Below are 23,498 nucleotides of genomic sequence, written 5' to 3' on the forward strand. Positions count from 1 at the left end.
CTCTGTTCTTCCCGCTCCTTCTCAACCTTCGCCTTCCCACTCTCAATCCCCGTCCTCGCCTTCCCCCTCTGTTATTCCCACTCCCCGTGTAAAGGTCTATCCAGAAGATGCGCCCGGAACTGGTCCCTGGGTTGTTTTCTTCAGGCCTAAGCCAAATGGAAAGTCGTTGAGAGTCATGCAGATCGCGAAAGATCTGGCAAGGTATACCTCAGTTTCGGAAATTTCGAAGGTTAGACCAAACAAATTGCGAGTTGTCGTGAATGATCGAAAAGACGCAAACAAGATTGTTGTCGATCAGCATTTTACAATTGAGTATCGGGTCTACATTCCCTCTCACATAGTCGAAATTGAGGGTGTGATAACCGAAACGGGCTTGACGTGCGAATACATTACGAGTGAAGGTACCGGCCGTTTTAAAAAACTGCCCTCGACGACTGTTAAGATCTTGGGTTGCCGCCAGCTCGGAACAGTCTCCCATGAAGGAGAAGAAAAGAAATTTACGCCGTCCAACTCGTTTCGAGTCACCTTCGCTGGTTCAGCTCTCCCTGACTACGTGATGGTAGATAAATTGAGGTTAGCCGTGCGACTTTTTATTCCAAAGCCAATGACTTGTGTAAAGTGCAAGTCAGTTGGTCACACGGCTGCTTATTGTGCCAATAAAGAACGATGTGCCACTTGCGGAGAACAACATGAGGGGAAATCCTGCAGTGCGACTGAGCATAAGTGTGCATATTGCGGGGGATCCCCACACGTGCTCTCAGCTTGTGAAACATACAAGGCTCGCTGGGAGAAACAGAAGCGCTCTTTGAGGGAACGCTCTAAACGCACTTTCGCAGAAATTTTGAAGGGCGCTTCTCCACTGGCTCAAGAACAACAACCAATCAATACACACAATGTCTTCGCTACGTTGCCAGTTGACGAAATGGAAGCGGATACAGCTAACGGGGGCACGCCGTTTATTTCTCAAGGGAATCCCCGGCGCAAAAATGTGACCACTCCCAAAGTTCAAGGACAAGTCCCTCCGGTGATACCCCCTGTTAGCTTGCCCAAAAAATCGAGTGCAGCGGATAAGCAAAATCAGGTCCCTCCTGGCCTCCGTGGTAATAGTTCACCTTCGAACGACCCAGCACTCGAGGGGACATCAAAAACCCCAACTGTCCCTGTTTTTCCGTCATGTTCAACTTCCCAATCGGGATTTATAAAGTTGTCTGACCTTGTGGATCAAATCTTCACGTGTTTTAATGTTTCCGACTCCATCAGAACCATTGTCACCGCAATGCTTCCAGTACTAAAGACAATTTTGCAGCAATTGATGCAAACATGGCCCCTCCTTGCAATGATTATCTCTCTTGATGTCTAATTTAAATAGAGAGGTCGGAGATATCACTGTTTTACAGTGGAATTGTCGTAGTCTTATCCCTAAATTGGATACATTAAAATTTCTAATTCATAAACTCAATTGTGATGTTTTTGCTCTATCCGAAACCTGGCTCTCTTCTCAAAATGATCTCTCTTTCCACGATTTTAATATAATACGCTTGGACCGCGATGACAGATACGGAGGGGTACTATTGGGGATCAATAAGTGCCACTCATTTTTTCGAATTGACCTTCCATCTATTGGAGGGATCGAAGCTGTTGCTTGTCATGCAAACATCAGAGGCAAAGACCTCTGTATTGTCAGCTTGTATTGGCCTCCGAGAGCTGCGGTTAGCCGCAAGCAACTTGTTGACATGTGCTCACTCCTTCCTGAGCCACGATTAATCTTGGGAGACTTCAACTCTCACGGAACTGCCTGGGGGGAACCGTACGACGATAATCGTTCATCGTTGATATATGACCTTTGTAACAGCTTCAATATGACCGTTTTGAACACTGGGGAAACAACACGTGTACCTAAACCTCCTGCTAACCCAAGTGCTCTTGACCTCTCGCTTTGCTCGAATTCACTATCGTTAGATTGCAAGTGGAATGTAATCCAGGATCCCAACGGTAGTGACCACTTGCCAATCAAAATTACTATCACCAATGGGTTGAATTCTTCTGAATCAATAAACATGGCATACGACCTCACAAGACACATTGACTGGAAAAAATATGCGGACGCGATTGCTCTAGCCATCAATTCCAGAGATGGTTTGCCTCCATTGGAGGAGTATAACTTCATTTCTCGTTTGATCTATGACAGCGCGGTTCGCGCTCAAACGAAACCCATCCCAGGTTCCACTATTCGTCGAAGGCCTCCCAATCCATGGTGGGATAGCCAGTGTTCCAAGCTTTATGGAGATAAATCGAATGCATTTAAAGCTTTTCGGAAACGTGGAACCATTGAGAATTTTCAAACGTATTTGGACCTTGAAAATCAATTTAAAAACTTGATCAAAGGGAAAAAACGTGCTTATTGGCGAAATTTCGTGGGAGGTTTGTCACGAGAAACGTCAATGAAAAAATTATGGACAGTGGCTCGAAACATGAGAAATCGCTCTTCATCCAATCAAAGCGAGGAATATTCACATCGATGGATTTTTAATTTTGCACGAAAGGTTTGTCCCGATTCCGCTCCTGTGCAAAAAATTGTTCGAGATATACCACATGATAGGTGCGATCTTGATTCCGAGTTTTCGATGGTAGAATTCTCTCTTGCTCTGCTTTCATGTAACAATTCTGCTCCGGGATCGGATAGAATTAAGTTCAACTTGCTGAAAAACCTCCCTGATGTGGCGAAACATCGCTTGTTGAATTTATTCAATCGGTTTCTGGAGCATAATATTGTTCCAGATGATTGGAGACAAGTACGAGTTATAGCTATTCAAAAACCCGGAAAACCCGCGTCCGACTTCAATTCGTACCGCCCAATAGCAATGCTGTCTTGTATACGGAAATTGTTGGAGAAAATGATCTTGTTACGCCTTGATCGATGGGTTGAAACGAATGGCCTACTCTCAGATACACAATATGGGTTCCGCAGGGGCAAGGGGACGAATGATTGTCTTGCGTTGTTTTCTTCAGAAATTCAAATGGCTTACGCCGGAAAAAAACAAATGGCTTCAGTATTCTTGGACATAAAGGGGGCCTTTGATTCTGTTTCAATAGAGGTTTTGTCAGACAAATTACAATCTCGGGGTCTGCCGCCTCTATTGAATAATATGTTATATAACTTGCTTTGTGAGAAACATTTGAACTTTTCTCACGGAGATTCGGCAGTAAGTCGGGTCTCTTACATGGGACTCCCCCAGGGCTCATGTTTAAGCCCCCTTTTGTACAACTTCTACGTAAGCGACATTGACAATTGCCTTACACAAAATTGCAGCCTAAGACAACTTGCAGATGATGGAGTGGTGTCTGTCGTAGGATCAAACGAATCCGACCTGCAAGAATCCTTACAAGATACTTTGAACAATTTTTCAACCTGGGCCATTGGGCTAGGGATCGAATTCTCCACGGAGAAAACAGAGATGGTGGTTTTTTCTAGGAAGCATAAACCAGCAAAACCAAAGCTTCAACTTTTGGGTAAACCGATCACTCATGCTATGTCATTCAAGTATCTTGGGGTCTGGTTCGACTCCAAATGTACTTGGGGGGCCCATATTAGGTATCTGAGTAAAAAATGCCAACAAAGAATAAACTTTCTCCGTACAATTACCGGCACCTGGTGGGGAGCCCATCCCGAAGATCTTATAATGTTGTATCGAACAACTATTCTCTCAGTGATGGAGTATGGCAGTTTCTGTTTTCAATCAGCTGCCAAAACACACCTCATTAAACTCGAGCGAATTCAGTATCTTTGTCTCCGTATCGCGTTGGGATGTATGCCCTCAACGCATACCATGAGTCTCGAGGTTTTGGCAGGCCTACTCCCACTAAAAGATCGCTTCAATTTATTATCTCTTCGGTTCTTCATCCGGTGTAAGGTCATGAACCCATTGGTGATCGGAAATTTTGAGCAGCTGATCGAGCTAAATTTTCACTCCGGATTCATGAGTTCATATCATGAATTCATCTCCATGCAGGTTGATCCTTCTTCGTATATTCCCAACCGTGTTTGTTTCCCTGACTACATCAATTCCTCTGTGCATTTTGATCTGTCCATGAATATTCAGATTACCAACGATCGAGGATCGCTCCAACGATCTTCGATGAAAAGTATGGGGGTATCAATTGTGATAATATGTACTTTACTGATGGGTCCACTATAAACGAGTCCACAGGATTTGGAGTTTTCAAGGAATTTTTTAGCACCTCACACAGTCTTCAGAATCCTTGCTCAGTGTATATTGCTGAATTGGCAGCAATACATTGGGCGCTGGACAGCGTCGCCTCACGACCTGTTGAACACTATTACATTGTAACGGATAGTCTTAGCTCTGTCGAAGCTATCCGTTCAGTGAGGCCGGAAAAGCACTCGCCGTACTTCCTTGAGAGAATACGAGAAATTTTGAGTGCTTTATCCAGACGCTGTTATGTCATTACCTTTGTTTGGGTCCCTTCACATTGCTCAATTCTGGGTAATGAGAGGGCTGACTCATTAGCAAAGGTAGGTGCAATTGAAGGCGATATTTATCAGCGTCAAATCGCCTTCAATGAATTTTATTCTTTAGTCCGCAAAAATACCATAGTTAACTGGCAACGCAAATGGAACGAAGATGAATTGGGCCGGTGGCTCCACTCGATTATCCCTAAGGTTAGCCTTAAACCATGGTTCAAAAGTCTGGACTTGAGTCGGGACTTTATTCGCACCTTCTCCCGACTCATGTCCAATCACTGTTCGTTAGATGCGCTACTCTTTCGTATTAATCTTGCCGACAACAATCTTTGTGTTTGTGGCCAAGGTTACCACGACATCGAGCACGTTGTTTGGTCGTGCGAGCTGTATCTTGTCGCCAGATCGAATTTAGTAGTCACCCTTCGGGCCCGAGGAAGGCAGCCCATGGTGCCGGTGAGAGATGTGTTGGCTCGGTTAGACCTTGATTACATGTCCCAAATATATGTATTCCTTAAAGCTATCGATCTTCGTGTGTGATTGTCCTTATACCCTTAGTTTTTCCTTTTCCTTTGTGAGAGATCGGATCCCTTCTTAATAATAAGATGAAATGTAAATACATATTAGATATAAGATAGGTTTAAGAATTGAGTGTGATGAGTGTGATTGAGAGTGTGAGTGTGATCATTGTCAACATATCCTCATATCCCCTCCTTTTCCTGAAGAAAATATGCCACCCTTCTAAACTCGAGTTGACCGCGAGTAATCGGTTTCCTATATTATTAACATTAGAATTAAGGAAAAATGTATATATACTAGTAACAATACAGTAAGGAGTTCGGCTCCTTTAAACCTATGTAACTGAGCCTGTAAAAATAAACGATTTAAATAAATAAAAAATGGTTTCGAGACCAAGGATGCTATATTTTTTATATTTTTTATTGAAAGCTGAGTTTTTTTACATAACATATAAAAAAAATCAGAGATGAGTTATTTTTCGTTTTTATGTTATGAGTTTTTCAAAGTTAACATGTTTTCATTCTTCATTCAATATTTCTATGCCACTAGACTGGATGTATGCGACTAGAATCCAATTAATTGGCAAGTGTGTTATTTTTTTCAAAAAAGGCTAGCTTATTGGCTTTAATTTGATATATCGATCATCTGAATCAGTCCAGTAGATCAAAAGTAATAAATTTTTGAAAAAAGTAATGTTTGGAAAAAGGGAAGAATGATTTTTGGGCCATCGGTTTACTTTGAAAAATCATAACTCAAAAACGAACAAAAACGCCTCTATAGTTTCGATATATGTTATGTGAAAAACCTTCAGATTTCCGAAAAAAATAGCGCCCTTGGTCCCGAGACTATATAAACATAAATATTCAAATGTTATGGATTTTTGAAAAATGTAATTTTTTGAAAAAAAGGGAAAAAGTTTATTTTTCGGACAACCCTAAAATAGAAATGGTCACTTTAATAAAAAAAATAAAAAATACGGGCCTAATGTTTTGCGATAAAGAACAAAACTACCACTGTTCACGAAAATCTGACAACCAATATATCGGTTTGGCATGGAATGGCTGCACATACCATGCATGCATAAATGCCTGATAATATTACCCCTCATTATAAAATGAAGTTGGAAAGTGTTTTCCAAGAGTAAAAAGAAGAGCATAAACGCGAATCTATATCTATCTCGGTCTGGGTCGTGTATGTGGTCAAGTATGCGAAAGCCTTAATGCGTGCTTATTTGTAAATTGCCACTGTTTCACTCGCTCATATTGATCTTACATTGCTATACCATATACACTGAAGTCGCTTTTTACGCGGTTTCATTTCACGTGTTTTTTTTATGCAGCACGTATCAACCGCGTACAAATTCAATGTGCTAATTGATGTGACTTTTCACGAAATAAGTTTGTATTATATCCCTGATTAGTAGCTGAGAAATAAAGGACATAATGGTATCATGATTGAAGCATGCAAAAAAAAAAGTTAATCAATCGTGGCATAACCAGTTTATCTGCCGCCTCCAAGCTCTTTGAGTTGATCGTGAACGATGCTGTCTTTTTCAAAGTTAAGCGTTATATCTCACCAGTACAACATGGCTTTATGCCAGGACGCTCGGTTAGCACCAATCTCCTCGAGTTTTCGTCGTTTTGTATCAACCGTCTAGAGGAACGCGCTCAAGTTGATGCTATCTACACCGACATAAAAGCCGCTTTCGATCGAATTGACCATCGCATCCTACTGAGAAAACTATCCCGTCTTGGTGCTTCCGACGAATTCATCAACTGGCTGAGATCATACCTGTCTGGAAGAACGCTCCGTGTCAAGCTCCTGTCTCACACTTCATCTCCGTTTGCTGTTTCTTCGGGTGTTCCGCAAGGCAGCAATCTTGGACCACTGCTGTTCGCGATCTTCTATAACGATGTGTCGCTTATTCTAGCATGTGACTGTGTGTCGATATATGCAGACGACTTGAAAATCTATCTAGCCATCGAAACCCTCGAGGATTGCCGACGGTTACAGAGCCTGCTTGACCAGTTTGTGAGTTGGTGTCGCCTGAACAAACTAACTATCAGTATAAATAAATGTGTCATCATGAGTTTCCATCGAAAAAGACAACCAACTATATTCGACTACACGATCGATGATATTATCTTGGAGAGAGTCAGTCAGGTCAATGACTTGGGCGTAACTCTCGACCCTAAGCTCACCGATCTGCATTGATATCCAAGGCCAATCGTCAGCTTGGGTTTATTTCGAGAATCTCTAGGGACTTTACTGATCCCTACTGCCTGAAATCTCTCTTCTGCTCGCTTGTTCGGCCGATTCTTGAAACCGCATCTATAGTATGGAGCCCGTACCAACACATGTGGATCGTCAGGATTGAACGGATTCAAAAATGGTTCATCCGTAGAGCGCTTAGGAATCTGCCTTGGCGTGACCCGCGGAACCTGCCGTCATATACAGCTAGATGTCGCTTACTGAACTTGAATACTCTTGAGCGTCGTAGGCGTATTCAACAAGCCACCTTCGTTGCCAAACTTCTTTGTGGTGAAATCGATGCGCCTAACTTGCTCGAGAAGATGAACTTTCGCGCTCCCAGTAGAATTCTATGATCCTCGTTTTTGCTGCAACCGCTTGCACATCGTTCATCGTATGGTCAACATGAGCCGGTCACGGAAATGATCAGAACCTTTTCATCCGTAGAGCAGTTTTATGACTTTGGAGAATCATCACTACGCTTCAGAAACCGAATTGAGAATCCCGATGTGTTTAATGTTATGTTTTAATGTTATGTTTTTGTTCGACTATTATACTAATTTTTGTTCATTAAGACGATTTTGTCAGATGAATGTTATATCTAAACAAATAAACAAATAAACAAATAAACAAATTGTTAAAATATGAGTTGCATTTTTAATTAATAATTCACTGTTTGTTAGATTTTTCTACGGATTTTAAAATTCATCCGGTTTATTTTTAAGCGCATTTTGGAATTTACGCGGTTTTATTTTACGCGGATTTAGGAATTTACGCGGATTTAGGAATTTACGCGGTTTTTTTTCTACGCGGATTTTGGAATTTACGCGGTTTTGTTTTACGCGGTTTTTGTTTACGCGGCACGTATCCCCCGCGTAAAAAGCGACTCCAGTGTATATTCTACAAATGCTATACCAGTATTTGAATGTCATGACATTTTCTGTTATTTTAGGGCTCATTTAATGTAATAAATCGGGATGACAAAACATGTGCTAAAAAACACAGGAGGGTTGTGTCCGAGACACGACCGCATAGTTGACGTAGGATTCCGTTAGGCTATCTGTTGGTTTTGGATATGTTTGAAGAATTACATCGTTAAACCCTTTGATAATGATTTGGTGGTCCTGAAAAGAGCCTTTTTGTTTGGTTGTTGGGTATTGTTTGTTCACTCCACCAGTGTTTACCGAGTGATGATGACAGAAGGATGGTAAATAGTCGTTGGATGTCGCGTATCAGATAAAAGATACCGAAGTGGAACGAGATATGATGAAAATCGCCCTCTGTGATCCTAGACGAGATGCCTCCTGTGTTATGTATTGATGTATTGATAAATAAAGAAAAAAAAACTCACCAACATAATATGAAATAATCACCAATACCGAACACAATAATCATTTTTTCTCATCATTTATTATCAGTGTTTATTCAACTCAATGCGAATTTTAATGGGACTAACAACACTTAATACTATATGTAGAGTATATGGGAAATCACTACCCTCCTCTAATTTTCTTCACTTTTCCATCATTTCTCGCCGTATAAACTTTCCTTGGGTGAAAATGAACACAACAAAATAGACGGCTCAATCCAAACGACTTGGTTTTTACTTATAAAAATTGAAATAAATCGTTTCATATATCAAGTCATTTTAAACACAACTGCTACCATATACAATTTTACGCTTACACTTGTACTAAATTTTTCACAGTACACGATCGGTCATTGATATGAAATTTTACGAAGCGACCAACATTAAAGTTCCAAATTTAAATTTTATTTGCTAGAATTAATCGTATCACTCACCTTACTTGCAATATAAAAATGCCCCCGACTTGCATATACTTGCAATGTCGATTTCCCCCAGGCAGATTTGTTTTAATGTCTCTGTTATGGAATACATTTCGGTAGGAACAAAAGTTCCCCCTACTTTCATGTATTTGCAATGACGATTTCCCCCAGGCAGCTTGGTTTTGATGTCTCTGTTAGGGACCCGTCGCATGTGTCGTCAATTTCGATCAATCAGAAGTGGGTATTTCCGTTAGGACAGGGGTTGAGATTTTGTTCGATAGTTAGTTTCATGACATATATTTTTTTCGTCAATATAAAAAATTGTTATGGAGTGCCGAAATCGATTGACGCGAAAATTTCATCAATCCATCATGAAATGACTGAGCAATAAGCGTTTGAAATTGGACAATTTTCAAGATGTGCTCGATTGTCGACTTTCAATTTGTACCCCGAATATGTTCCCGAAAGACGTAATCCTACGTCAAAATTAATTTTGGGTGTACCGTTCATAAATATTTTCCAATAAATCAGAGCGAACTATCCAACCTATCGTATGAAAATTGGCGTGTGGAAATGTATATAGTATTACGAGGACAGCCAATATCAACCGCACTACAACTGATAAATGGAAAGAATTAAGTTTTTAATAACCAAAACAATTCTGTTCATCCGAGAAATCCTTGCAGTCGTAATAGCTATCGCATCATAAGCTGGCATCTACACAGAAAGACCCATCAAGACAAGCAAATTCAGTTTCATTGCAGGAACCTACAGTTTGCATTTTGTGAGTACAGTGATCAGAAATTATGCATTTTACGGTGGTGCATCATTTTGATTAGCAGGTGTTAATATATAGCAGTGGATTTATGATTTCAGCCGCATTGGAAGATGTGAAGATAGTAGTAAAGAGTATTCGTTAGTAAACCAGTGCAGCATTCAACTTTTTTTTGTTCGACAATTGTGTCACTTACGGCAGTTGTATTCATCGGAACCATCGCGGCAATCTCGTACACCGTTGCAACGTTGGGAATGTTCAATGCATGTGCCATCGGGACATTCGTGTTGAGGACAACGCTGTGGACGATTTTGTATGTTCAGATTTGAAAGTGTTGAAAATAGTAACACATGATCTTTACCGGAGCTGGCGGATAATATTGATCACAGTTGGCCTCGTCGCTACGATCGTCACAATCGAAATGTCTGTCGCACTGTTTATCACCATCGATGCAGGATCCATCGGTACAGGTGAACTGGTCCACAGAGCACTGCTGCCCTAAAAACAAGAAAGTAAATATTAGCGGATTGGTCTTGTGCGTAATTTTCGAATAACTCAATGTGTGGAATCCATCTACAATGTGGCTATATGCGGCGGACTTACACTGATACTTGTATACAACCAAAGCGATACAACGGTAAATAACTGTTATGAATAAACTGTTTGTCGGAGGTCTCTGAATCAAATAATTCCAATACATTCAAAACTTTTCGTAATTTTGGAACCAATGATCATTTTCATACTGTTTAACCCATGATTTAAAACTTTGGTCAAAGGGAAAAACGTGGGAAGTTTGTCACGCGAACCGTCAAAAAGAATTTCACGGAAAGAGGGTCAAAATACGCGAAGTCGTTCTTCAACGAATGGAAACGAGGTATACACCCATCTTTGGTTTTTTGAGTTCACACGGAAAGTCTGTCCGGGCTCTGCTTCCGTGCGAAAAATTTACACAGATTCGTCACAAGATAGGTGCCTTCTTGATAGCGATGCTACCATGTTTCGCCTATTCTCAGATACATAATTTGGATTCCGCAGGCGCAAGGGACCAATGGTTGTCGTGCGTTGATTCCTCCTGAAATTCAGATGGCTTACGTCCGGAGGGAATAATTGTCTTCAGTTTTCGTGGATTTAAAGCAAGCCTTTGATTCAGCTTCAATAGAGGTGCTTTCAGACAAATTAGACTATCGAAGCCTGTCCTCTCCTTTGAATACAGTAGAACCCCGATTTTCCGCGAAAGCGAGTTCCATAGTAGTTATATATAACTTTCCCAAATTTATCAGTAAGAGGTAGGCTGTTGCTCTTTTGTTTTGGTCATGGCATTCGCCTTTTCAGACCACTGGTGTTCACTACTTTACAGATGTATAGTTTAATGATTTCTGTATTGATAATAGATGGTTGTCATGCTGAAATATTTTTATTTTGTGTTTGCACCTCATTCTCAGTCCTTCATCGCGTTATCCGTGATTTTTGTTCTGCACGGTGGCCTTGCTAGACTATTCCGCGGATAATCGGGGTTCTACTGTAGCATATTTTGTGACAAACATTTGAACTGAGCGCACCGAGTATCAGCTGTATGTCGGTTCTCATACAGGAGTCTGCCGTAGTGCTTATGTTGTACAATTTTAACGTACGCGCTATTGACAGTTACCCTACAGGATATGGCAGTCTAATACAACTTGCGCATGAAGGAGTGGTGTTTGTAGTTGTATCGAACAAAATGAAGGATTGTGTATAAGGCACGACCGCGTGCTGACGTAGGATTACGTGACAATCTTTGTTGCATGTTGATTTTGAATGTTTTGAGAAGGATACTCCGAAGTCACAGTGAGCCACTTGTAGCAACAGCTTTGCTGCTACTGACTCCACACTACCCGTGGCGAGCTCTTTTGCAGTCTCTCGTTTGTTCTGGCTACATATTGTTTATTTTGGTTGAGAATCTGATGCTAAATCATACGCCTAGAATACGTGAAAAAGTTTCCTGGGGTTGTACCTTTCCTTCTTCTTGAAGAATAACTTTTTTAGAATATCTTTGGCTTCTGAAAGTATTACTTGGTTGAGATTTCTATCAGTGTTCAGTTGTACCACATATTGAGTTAGTTATTATGACTGATATGTTTTTGTAGTATTAAAGAACGAACAAGATTTAGGAAATACACAATCAAGCGTAGCGGAGCACACACTACTTACCAGAAGGACAGTTACTTTCGTCTGATCTGTCAGCGCAGTCGACATGATCGTCACATCGGAATTCGCTATTTATACATAAGCCATTGTCACACTGCCACTGGTCTGCGCTACAACCGTCACTAGTGCCGTTCGATGAGTTAGTATCTTTCATCATAGCGATATTGTCGTGATTGATGGCGCAATTGGTGCAATTTTAGCAGATTCAGTAAAAATTGGCGTTGTTTTGAGTTATGTTTGATTTTCATTTTATGTTGTGAGTATGTGTCATAAATTAGGAGCACAAAGAAATAGAGAAAGCCAACATAGCGCAATAAATTATTTTGTGAGTAACAAATTAAATTTATGTTATGGTAGTCAAAGACTATGTTAATGACTTGCTTCATATAATAAGGTTAAAGCACAATGTATATACACTTACTACAATCAAGTTCGTCGCTATTATCATTACAGTCCATAGCTCCATCGCATCTCTTACTAATGGGTATGCATTCTCTACTTTTACAACTAAAATATACAAAGCAGTAGGAACCCGAGTTGGTGTAGAATAGAAAAAACAAAGAAAATTATTACTTAAATGGGTGCCTTAATACGTCAACACTACGATAAACTTACTGGAAAGCTCCATTTTGACATATGATACAATTATTTTCGTCTGTGCCATCATCACAATCTGGGGAACCATTACAATAAGCCGATCTATCTATGCAAATACCATCACATGCGAATTCGGTATCACTACATTCATCTGGATAATACATGACAGAAATATTTTTATATCGATAACAGTACAAATAACATATTTAACAATATTTAATAAGAACTAATAAGACTAAATTCAAAATTCAAAGCTAAAGTTTAAGTTAATCGGTGTTTAGTTTGTTTAAAAAATAAAAACAATTTCTACTTATTTTCAAAACCCTTATTAAGACCATATTCGCGTTTAGAAATTAAGTTTCTAGGAGCGATACAAATATAAAACAAATTATTTCAAATTCATGATTCGTAACTGATAATTCAGTATGGACTATCTTAAGATAAACAATCACTAGTAATACTTCTACCACAAAAAATATTGAATGCACAAAGAATAAAATAAAATACAAAACTATCTGTTAAGAAATTGTCACACAAGTTAAGGGTTTTTGATTTGTACTATGTATGCAGTATTGCTCGATTTTTTTTTATCGTTGATTCAATAACAATGACAAAACACAAGGTTCGTTACAAAATAAACAGTTCATTTTTCAAACAGAAACAAATACTTTATAAGCTCACAAACGTAAACAATATATTCGGGAGGTTACTGATTTGCAGTGTTGTGAGAGCAAAAAAAAAAGTTCGGCATCGGCTACATCTTCGCATTTACTGGGTCATTTATAAAGCATTCGCGTTTTTGATGTAGAACACTGAACCAGTTGGAAAAAATAATGATTCTGAACGTTTATAACTCGAGCATTTCTTAATAGATCGCAAAGCTTCTCAAATTGTTTTCGGTGGGAACAAAAGTTCCCTCAACTTGCATGGATTTGCAATGTCAATTCACCAGGTATCTTCTGAAACATATTCCGAAAATTTTCCTCAGAGGAGATGCAATACTTATGGAGTTTACTTTGCTAATATTCTCTTTTCGCTATCCCCCTTCGTTGTTTCCATTCTAGCGGCTGCATAAGTCGTCCGTTATTGACAGCTCTGTTCGGTAAAGCTCACATCGTTATTGACAGAACAAATTAATAGGGAAATGAGAATGCTTCCAATTTTCATCAATTTAAACCATATACAGACTATTGGATTTTAATGTATAGCAAATCTTAGAAAATTTCCGATTCGGTTGGTATGCAAATCGTTAAAATCCGTTTGAAGCAAAAATAGATATGACCGTTAACTTTATTTTATAAAAACGTGACCTGTTTTCTGATTTAGCACCCTTAACGTAAGACGTAGTCCTTACTCGAAACTGAGAGTGTCATGCGCTGACTCCTTTAAAAAGATGCGAGATGGACTTAACTGCCGCTGTTTGTATAAGTGACGAAGGTGATAAAACGACTTTTTGTCTTTTTTAGACCCCCTAAATTGACGAAAGCATTTTCCAAACGAAACAAATATGTTCTAATTCACAAAATCTTTTAGGCCCTATTTTTACTTATAATTTACATCAATTGGACAGATTATTTTATTGGAAACTAGCTGACCCGGCAAACGTTATTCTGCCATATGATGTATTTCTAGAGAATATTTTGGGTGGTAAAAAACGAGAGTTTGTATGTTATCGTTCAGATCTGTCAAATTGATGATTTTCCCAGCGAAACATACATATGCGTACCTCTTATTTTAGAATTTTCCCCTTTTTATTTTAAATAACCTTCTTATATATAAAGATATGCATAGTCAATTTTTTTCGAATTTTTCCAATTATTTCAAATATTTTCCAAAGTACTCTATCATTCTAATTAGGATGATGACAAACTCACAAAATATATGGACGACGTAGATCTGATCAACCGTTCTCCCGTGATGATGAGTTATATGTACGTGGGAAAAAGTCTCTTTTATATATGAAGATGTGCATAGTCATTTTGTTCGAATTTTTCAAATCATCTCAAATATTTTCAAAAGTACTCTATCATTCTAATTTGGGAGAAGACAAACTCACAAAATATATGGACGATGTAGATCTGATCAGTCATCGCGCCTAGAGTGTTGAAATGTTATTCGAGCTGAAGAGAAACCCGGAAATCAGAAGCTCAGCATTCAAGGACCTTGATGAAAAGGTTCTCGCTGACGGAGTGAATCTTAGGGCTTTGTCCTCCGAGAAATCGATAGAATGCAGGAACTCCAGACTGAGAAGATCCTGCGTCAGAAGATGGAGGCGGAAATGATCTGATGAAAATCCGGTTAAGGAAGGCATATCAAGGAATACCGAGCGCACGATTTGTCTCTCGACGGAGGCAGTAAACGTGTTGCTTAAACTAGTCTGCTGAGCTGTGAGTCGTTTCAGGATCATTCCTTCTGTTCTCGAGCAACTGGTGAAATGTTTCACGTGTTTCAACTTCGGCCGTGTGGCGAAGGACGGTATTGGACTTGAAAGATCCAATCTGTGCCAGGAACGTGGAACGGTTTGATACTTTGGCAGCGATTGCAGTGGGCAACCGAGGTGCATGTTCTTCAAAAGAGAGAACAGTATCGACCATACGACGAAATGCTTCAACTATCCTGTGTACAAACAGGCGAAGGCAAGGCAGTAGTGATGGAGATGACCCAAATTAACCTCAACCTCGATCATCGCGGAGTCGTATCGTGTTCTCCCGGTAACGTCAGACATTGTTGACAGATATCAAGTTCTGTCATGGGAAGGCGAAGGCAAGGCAGTAGTGATGGAGATGACCCAAATTAACTTCAACCTCGATCATCGTGGAGTCGAATCGTGTTCTCCCGGTAACGTCAGACATTGTTGACAGATATCAAGTTCTGTCATGGGCCAATATCTTATTTAGGAGGTAGTCTCAAGATCACATGAGTGTTTTGTGATCACAAAGATCGATGGAATTTCCATGTGTAGTTGCTACCCAGATGAACGATGAAAAAGTTTCACTATATGCTGGATGTCCTCATAGTAGAGTTTACTGGAAGCTCTGCCGAAGTTGGATGTGCCGCTGGGCAACGAGGACCCGTCCAGTAGCTTCCACAGAGATGGTCGTGAGTTCATTAACCACTTGATGTTCTACAGTCGTCGTCCTAGAGCGATAAGTGCTTCGTACTTGCGCTTTGGACGCATTTTCAGGCGTTGATGTAGTGCCAGAAAATGCTTCCAAAGGGCAAGCAATGAGACCAGAGTTGATAATGAAGCTCAGAGGCCCAACAATACATGCCGAAATGTGTCCTGATCCGAAAACCTGGTCGCACAAATTCAATATAGAGGCTAGAGTCGATAACGATGAACTCTGACAGGTGTCTAATGATGAGCTAGTAGCAGCTGCGGAAGGACTAAAAACGAAGAAAGCATCCGGTCCGGATGGAATTCTTAAAGGTTCTTAAAGTGACAATTCTGACATTCCTTGATATGTTCAGGCCAGCAATGCAGAAGTGTCTAGACGATCGCTACTTTCCGGATCGATGGAAGAAGACGCCGGATGATCCAGCATCGTATAGACCAATATGCCTGCTAAACATTGGGTAACATCGAGAGAGTATCAACCTCAACAGGTTGGGACATTCGCATAGTGGTGGAAATAGCCAAGAAGGCACCCAAATGAAAGCGTGAAGGAAACCGATCTTGTGCAGTCATCACGATTGACATTGAGTGGCTATTGCTTCCTCGTCAACACAATACGCTGCGTTAGAAACTCAGCGGAATAAGATCAGGCTGAATAGTGGCGATACGAGTCACATGTTTACATAGAACCATATCATCAGAAGAGACTTGTGTCATAGCCAGGATGACCCCCATAATGCTGTCATCTTGGCGGAGGACAACTATAGGAAAAAAAACTCAAAACTGTGCAGGAAATGCGGAATTGAGGAACACTTTTCCAGCGACTGCAAGGGACAACCAAGGTGACCATACGACGGGAGGCTTCAATTGTCCTATGTACAAAAAGGTAAAGGCAAGCCAACAGTGATGGAGATAACCTAAATTAATCACAACCATTGTGACACCGCACAGCAACTGTTGTGGCAGTCAATGACAGAAACAAACTGTGATGTCGCAATTATTGTGGAGCCGTATAGCGTTCCTTCCAGTAACATCAATTGGGTGACGGATAAAGTGGGAATGGCCGCCGTTTAAGTCATGGGCCGATATCCCATTCAGGAGGTAGTCTCGAAGTCTCGTAACGATTTCGTAATCACAAAGACCAACGGAATTTTCATCTGCAGTTGCTACGCACCTCCCAGTTGGACGATGGAGTTCAACTACATGCTGGATGTCCTTACCGAGGACAAACCAAGATAACACCGAACGCAGACAGGTGTCGAACGATGAGCTAGTTACAGCTATGAAACGTCTCAAAACGAAAGAAACGCCTGGCCCAGATGGAATCCCTGATGGAGCTTTAGAAGCGGTAATCTTATCAATCCCTGATATGTTCAGGACAGCAATACAGAAGGGTCCAGACGAATGCTACTTTCCGGATCGATGGAAGGTACAAAAACTAGTACTTCTGTCCAAACCAGGAAAGACGGTGACCCAGCATCATAGACACATTTACCTGCTGCACGTTCTTAGGAAACTTCTGGAGAGAATCATCCTCAATAGGCTGACGGAATGCACGGTGGGAGCTCGTGGACTGTCCGATAGTCAGTTTGGATTTCGGAAAGGGACATCTATGGTAGATGCCATTCACATAGCGCTCGAAAGAGCCAACAAAGCATCCAAACAGAAGCGCAGAGGAAATCGAGACTGCGCAGTGATGACGATCGACCTTAAGAACGCGTTCAATAGAGCCAGCCGAAAGTCCCAGACTACCTGTGCAGAATAATGAGAAGCTACTTCGAGAACCGGGTGCTGGCGTACGAGACAAACACGGGCCAGGCGCAAAATAAAACTACGGCGGGAGTTCCGCAGGGCTCTATACTGGGCCCATCGCTCTGGAACAGTATGTACGATGGCGTACTGAAGCTGAATCTGCCCAGAGCTGTGAAGATCATTGGCTTCGTGGATGACTTCGTTATCCTCGTGACAGAAGAATCCTTGGAACGGGTCGAAATGTTTGCGACCGAGTCGAGAGACATGATTGGATGGTGGATGCAAAGTGTGAAACTACAGATAGCCCACACAAGACGGAAATGATAATTGCCAGTAACCGCAGGGCGGCGCAACGGGCAGAAATCGCTATTGGAGAGCATTGATAACTCCGAAGCGAGATTTTAAATACCTGATTTGAAATACCTTTTGGCTAGTGTCTATTCAGCGTAATAAGATCAGGCTGAATAGTGGCGATGCGGCGTGTCGCATGTGAATACATCATCAGAAGAGATTTGCGCCGTAGCCAGGATGACTCCCATACTGCTGTCACCTTGGCGGAGGACAGCTACAGGCGAAAGGAAACCAGAGGAATCCGGAAGCTTTCGAAAGCGTAGTTGGTGACTAGGTGACAGTAGAAGTGGAGTGCGGCACCGAACAGTAGATAGACGTACAGGTTCATAACGACATTCGGGGTGAGTAGATTCGAGCGATCAGCGTTCTGGCAACACTTGATTGTGGAATGGAATCTGGATGATTACGAGAGTCGTTATGATGGAGGTCGCTCTCTAATCGGTGCACACAGTGCAAAGCCTCGAGACCTCCACTGGATTACTCCATTTGAGGAATCTTTCAGACCAAGATTAGTACCAAAAGTAGTTCGCATAAATTCAAACATGAATGTTGGTTGCAGAATAAGATAAATTCAACTTTTTAAATTAGTAATACTTCGAATCTTTCTCCCTGTGGAGCCATATAAGCTTAAAGCTCGAGTCATTAATCATCTGGACACACTGTTTTTTTCACTGTTGCGTTTCGCCGAAATTACCTAAGCGCCTAATATTAGCAACGGACAACGCCTATGCAGCCATCAGGCAGCCATCAGTAGTCGCATCATTGGAATGCGTTATTCGAAAGAAAAGTAAAAAGTAGTAATTACCTAAGCGCCTAATATTAGCAACGGACAACGCCTATGCAGCCATCAGGCAGCCATCAGTAGTCGCATCATTGGAATGCGTTATTCGAAAGAAAAGTTTACTTTGAAGCATACCTTGTGTGTCATAATTCTGAATATTACATATTAGATTTCGTTTAGTTTCTACGATATCGTTTGACGATGAGTGGTTTGGTCTTTACAACGTTAGTATAGGCTTGGCATTCCTTAATATAAATATTCCAATTACCGGGTGCATCACAATTATCTTCATCTTCGCCATTTTCACAGTCGATACTACCATCGCATATATAGCTTTTATCCAAACATCTGTTATCGCAATAGAATTCGCCATTTGAACAAATGTCGGTATCGTCATCATTAGCTGCAGATTGTAGAATTCATTAGAAACAAAAAAAAAATGTAAACAATAATGTGGAACAAGTAAGTTCTATCCAAATGATTACCGTAGCCAATTTGAAGCACATCTAAATGTTATTACGTAGAATTGTTAATAAGTTGCGATCTTCCGACTATTGAATTAAACGAAACAGCATTCTAAGGATATGTGCAACGCGTGTAATTTGCATTGCAACCAAATAAATGAATAGATAAACAACAATTGCATCATATTCTTAGAACGCAACAAATGCAAATGAAACTCTGAATGAAATACCATTTGGGCAACCAATTTCGTCGGAGTTGTCGTGACAGTCAACTATGCCGTTGCATTTCTTGTAGCCTGCTATACAGATGCCGTCGTGACATTCGAAACTATCGCGATCACACCGACTATTGTAAGCGGGTTGCTGTTGATTGTGGACATGATGACTGGGGCTAAGCCGATGGAGATGATGATGGTCCAATGATTTTCTCAAGTGAGAGTTATCGTCTAAATGGTCAGAGAATTACGTTACTTCTAGTTACAATCGAAAAACATTTTCAAAATATTTCGATATCCAATATTTAAAATAGTCTTTTCAAAAAAGGAATGTTTGTTGTTTAGTCGCTTTCTCAATTAATGATTTGAATGACCATACTTCCGTGAATCTGATGAGAATGAATTTGCAATAATTCTTCAATTAATTGCAGAAAAATACTTTTGATAATCGTAGCGAGCAGCATAAGCGAAAAATATGTGTGAAAGTTCTTATACATACAACATAAATTTGGAAATTATATGTAGACGATACGAACACTCAAAGCAATTAACTGGTAAATGCAAAACCATTAGATGTGCTTACCACAGCCAGTTTCATCATTTCTATCTGGGCAATCGAAAACGTGATTGCATTGTTTTTCTTTCCCTATACACGAACCATCAGAACACGTAAACTGATAATAATATAGAAAAAAGAAACAAAAAAAAAAGCAAAACAAGTGTGAAAAATAATTAAAATGTAAAATAAAACTAAAATAAAACCTGATTGGGTTCACAATGACGAGAACAATTTTGTTCATCAGAACCATCTGTGCAGTCTCGATAGCCATTACAAACATCCTGCTTATCAATGCACGCTCCATTTTGGCAGGTGAATTCATGTACGTCACAATCTATGGATAAATAAAATATGGAAACAAAACAAAAATGAAATCAATATAATATTTCTACTCATGAGGATAAATATTGTAAACTAAGTTACTGTTATTGATTGCAGAGTAAATGAAAAATTAGCCTACTTGTGCAGTCCCTTTCGTCACTACCGTCACTGCACTGATTCCATCTGTCACATCGTTGTGACATTGGAATACAGTGGCCATTTTGGCAGCGAAAATCTCCTTCTCCGCAGTGTACTGTACAGTCACCAACCAGCATCCAGTTTGTGTATGTTAAATGAATGGTATTTTTTTTTTTAGTAAGTGTTCGTCAATCCGGTTAGTACGAAACGAAAAATCCATTTCGATTGTTCAACGCATCACCCGGTATGGAAGTAAGATTGAATAAAACTGTTTTATGAGCTTGATTACAAAACATTAGCAATTTAATACTAAGCGGCAAGCATTTTCGTAACACAAGACACCATACAAGCAGACAGGACATGACAGACATTAATATTTTGATTTGCGTATAGTAAAATGTAAAATCAATTATTCTCAGTGTATAGCTTTCATCCTGTTTATAGCTTTGGATCTTTACGTTATATTTGGTATTGAGAATTCCCATTTTTTTTGGGTAGTGCAGGAAACCCATATAGGGTTTAATTGTTCGTAACACTCTCGGTTAGTTGTGTTTAGATATATTTCGTTGATATTGATAGTTAATCAAGAATAATAATCCTTCATGTTTCTTGCTAAATTATGTTTTATTGTATGCCTCTTTCCTTTATTTTTGACGTAGGACTACGTCTTTCATTTCTGTACCGGGGCGTAAGTTCAAAGTTTCCAAAACGAGAGCGTGACGCTGGAATGTAAGGTTTTGAACGTTAATAATTCTTTGTCGGCTGAACGGTATGGTATGATAATCACTTCATTCGAAAGACAAAATATTCAAGAGTTATATCAATCTTAATAATCGACCAGAAAACTTGTTTCAGTAGCTAAAAATTGCTTTGAAAACAGACTATTGAAATGACATAAATCTGTATATTAGGGTGGTCGCGAAAATGGTCATGTCAAATTTAAAAAACCGACCATGTATATTTTGTTTATTGGCGCAAAAATGACCTTTGCAAAGTTTCAGCTCAACCGGACATGATTTAGAGGTGCCTCAAAGCACTCAAAGTTTTGTTTTTTGCTCCTCGAAAATCTTCCAGAAAAGGAAAGGAAATTTGGGAAATCAAAATTTATTTTTCGATGTCAAATGAATTAAAAATGCATGAAAAGTCGAGTTCAGGTGTCATCTCGAAAAATATGGGCAGAAAATCGACCTTCTGCCTGAGAGGAAATGAAGGTATGGAAAAAAAATTGTCGAATTGAAAGAACCGACCATGTACATTTTGTTTATCGGCCCAAAAACACGACCTTTGCAAAGTTTCAGGTCAATCGGACATGCCTTCAAGCGCTCAAAGTTTTGTTTTTTGATCCTCGAAAATCTTCCAAGATAAAGGAAGTAAAGTAAAGGAAGGAGTAAAGGAAATTAGGAAAACAAAATGCTGTGCTGTGAGGCACTTCTAAATCATGTCCGATTGAGCTGAAACTTTGCACAGGTCAGTTTTTTGGGCCAATAAACAAAATGTACATGGTCGGTTCGTTAAATTCGATATTTCCGTTTTCCATATTCTTCATTGCCCAGAAGGTCGATTTTCTGCCCAATTTTTTTTCGAAATGACACCAGATCTCGACGTTTTATGCATTTTAAGTCATTTGGCATCGAAAAAAAAATCGATTTTCCAAATTTCCTTGGAAGATTTAGAAATGATCAATGAATCAAAACTTTGAGCGCTTTGAGGCACCCCTAAATCACGCCCGATTGAGCTGAAACTTTGCACAGGTCATTTTTTGAGCCAATCAACAAATTCTACATGGTCGGTTTTTGAAATTCGATAATGATTTTTTTCCATACATCCATTGCCACCCTATTGTATATAAACGAATGTCCGCTCGGAAATCCAATCAGTTATGATAGTGCAGCAGTTGATGTACGATCGCTGGAACCTTGTGTTTCCCTAACACAGATTTCAAAACCAATGAGCAATGTGTACGGATTTCAAAAGCGGTATGAACACATTGGGAGATGTCCCTTCAAGTCTTCAGCTCACTGAACTTCTACACTCTGTCCAACTTTTATAAGATCGGGGATAATCTTGCTGCTTTGTATCATTGTAAACAAACAATGCATCAATTTATATTCTAGTATGTAGGTATTGGTGACTACCATACACTGCATGATTTTCATATGTGTGTGTGCAAGCGCTGAGCGTAAACGAATGTTTTTGTATTTTTTAAGTGTTAAGTTTGTACAAGACCAGTTACATTTTCCGTTGTTTTAGTTGTTTTGATCAATAAATCTGAAAAATGGAAAATCGATGCATTTCACCAAGAAAATGTGGGTATCACAGAAATTGCTCGTCCGATTAGACGATTCCATCAAGTAGTGCTCAATTATTTGGCGAATTCTCAAGGATACGGTAAGAAGGAGATAACTCCACGTAAATCGAAGCTCTCTGACCGGGATAAGCGGGAAATAGCTAGAACAGCTTCGAATATCTCAAAATCGCTTATGCAAATAAAGCAATATTTCAATTTAAATGTTACTCGGGTGACAATTCGTCAAGTTTCGGTAAAAAAATGCTCACATAAAGAGGGCTCAAAAGGTTAAAGCTCTTCATTTTACACAATTTTACATCGGAAGACGTCTGAGTTTTGCCAAAGCTCACATGAACCGACAGTGGGACATGGTATGTTGTGACAAAGAATGATTCCAAAAGAATACATTTTGCTATATACCATAATGAAAAGTTCTACAATGTATAGGTTATCTTCACTGACGAAAATAACTAGGAGTAGGTTATATCTTTGATATAACCGCAAAGTGGACGTAGAACTAACGTTGACTTAGCAATAAATAAGTAACAAGCATATAAATCTTAGACATTTCATCTTTCGAATAAAGTGATCATCATTCCACTTCGTTTAGCTGGAAAAGAGTTATTAACGTTAAAAGGGGGAATCGATTCCTCCTCGCAAATACCCAATAACCCCCGATATCGACGATAGATTGCAGTAATACAATAATACAATAATACAATAATACAGAAACAAAAATCCAAATTTTTCGCGAAAGTAATATTGGGTTGGGGAAAAAGAAATGTCGTATATTGTAAACATATGGCAACACTTAAACATATCTTGTGTTGTACTTATCGCATCGGGTCATGCTATACGGCTATTTAAAGACGACAATCTGTGCTACAAGTGTTGTTTTGACAGTGTTGTGATTGTCCTTTTC

The 23,498-nt window shown here is 39.8% G+C and overlaps 1 protein-coding gene across 31 annotated transcripts in view; it reads right to left on the reverse strand.

Moving 5' to 3' along the window:
* The window catches only part of LOC129775235 (basement membrane-specific heparan sulfate proteoglycan core protein), a 220,014-nt gene that overhangs the window by 141,475 nt on the left and 55,041 nt on the right, over positions 1–23,498 (reverse strand). For 19 of the 31 annotated variants that reach the window (XM_055779700.1, XM_055779686.1, XM_055779689.1 and 16 more), the window contains 10 exons: positions 20,291–20,404; positions 20,034–20,164; positions 19,855–19,945; positions 19,287–19,502; positions 18,861–18,995; positions 12,612–12,744; positions 12,418–12,503; positions 12,000–12,143; positions 10,174–10,310; positions 10,009–10,111 (listed from right to left, as the gene is read on the reverse strand). In XM_055779700.1, coding sequence (XP_055635675.1) covers positions 10,009–10,111; positions 10,174–10,310; positions 12,000–12,143; positions 12,418–12,503; positions 12,612–12,744; positions 18,861–18,995; positions 19,287–19,502; positions 19,855–19,945; positions 20,034–20,164; positions 20,291–20,404 — 1,290 coding nt within the window. The remainder of the gene's footprint in view (positions 1–10,008; positions 10,112–10,173; positions 10,311–11,999; positions 12,144–12,417; positions 12,504–12,611; positions 12,745–18,860; positions 18,996–19,286; positions 19,503–19,854; positions 19,946–20,033; positions 20,165–20,290; positions 20,405–23,498) is intronic. The other 12 variants (XM_055779709.1, XM_055779703.1, XM_055779704.1 and 9 more) reach the window with 9 other exon arrangements.

This window comes from Toxorhynchites rutilus, chromosome 3 (assembly GCF_029784135.1).
Source record: "Toxorhynchites rutilus septentrionalis strain SRP chromosome 3, ASM2978413v1, whole genome shotgun sequence".
NCBI classification, from domain to species: domain Eukaryota; kingdom Metazoa; phylum Arthropoda; class Insecta; order Diptera; family Culicidae; genus Toxorhynchites; species Toxorhynchites rutilus.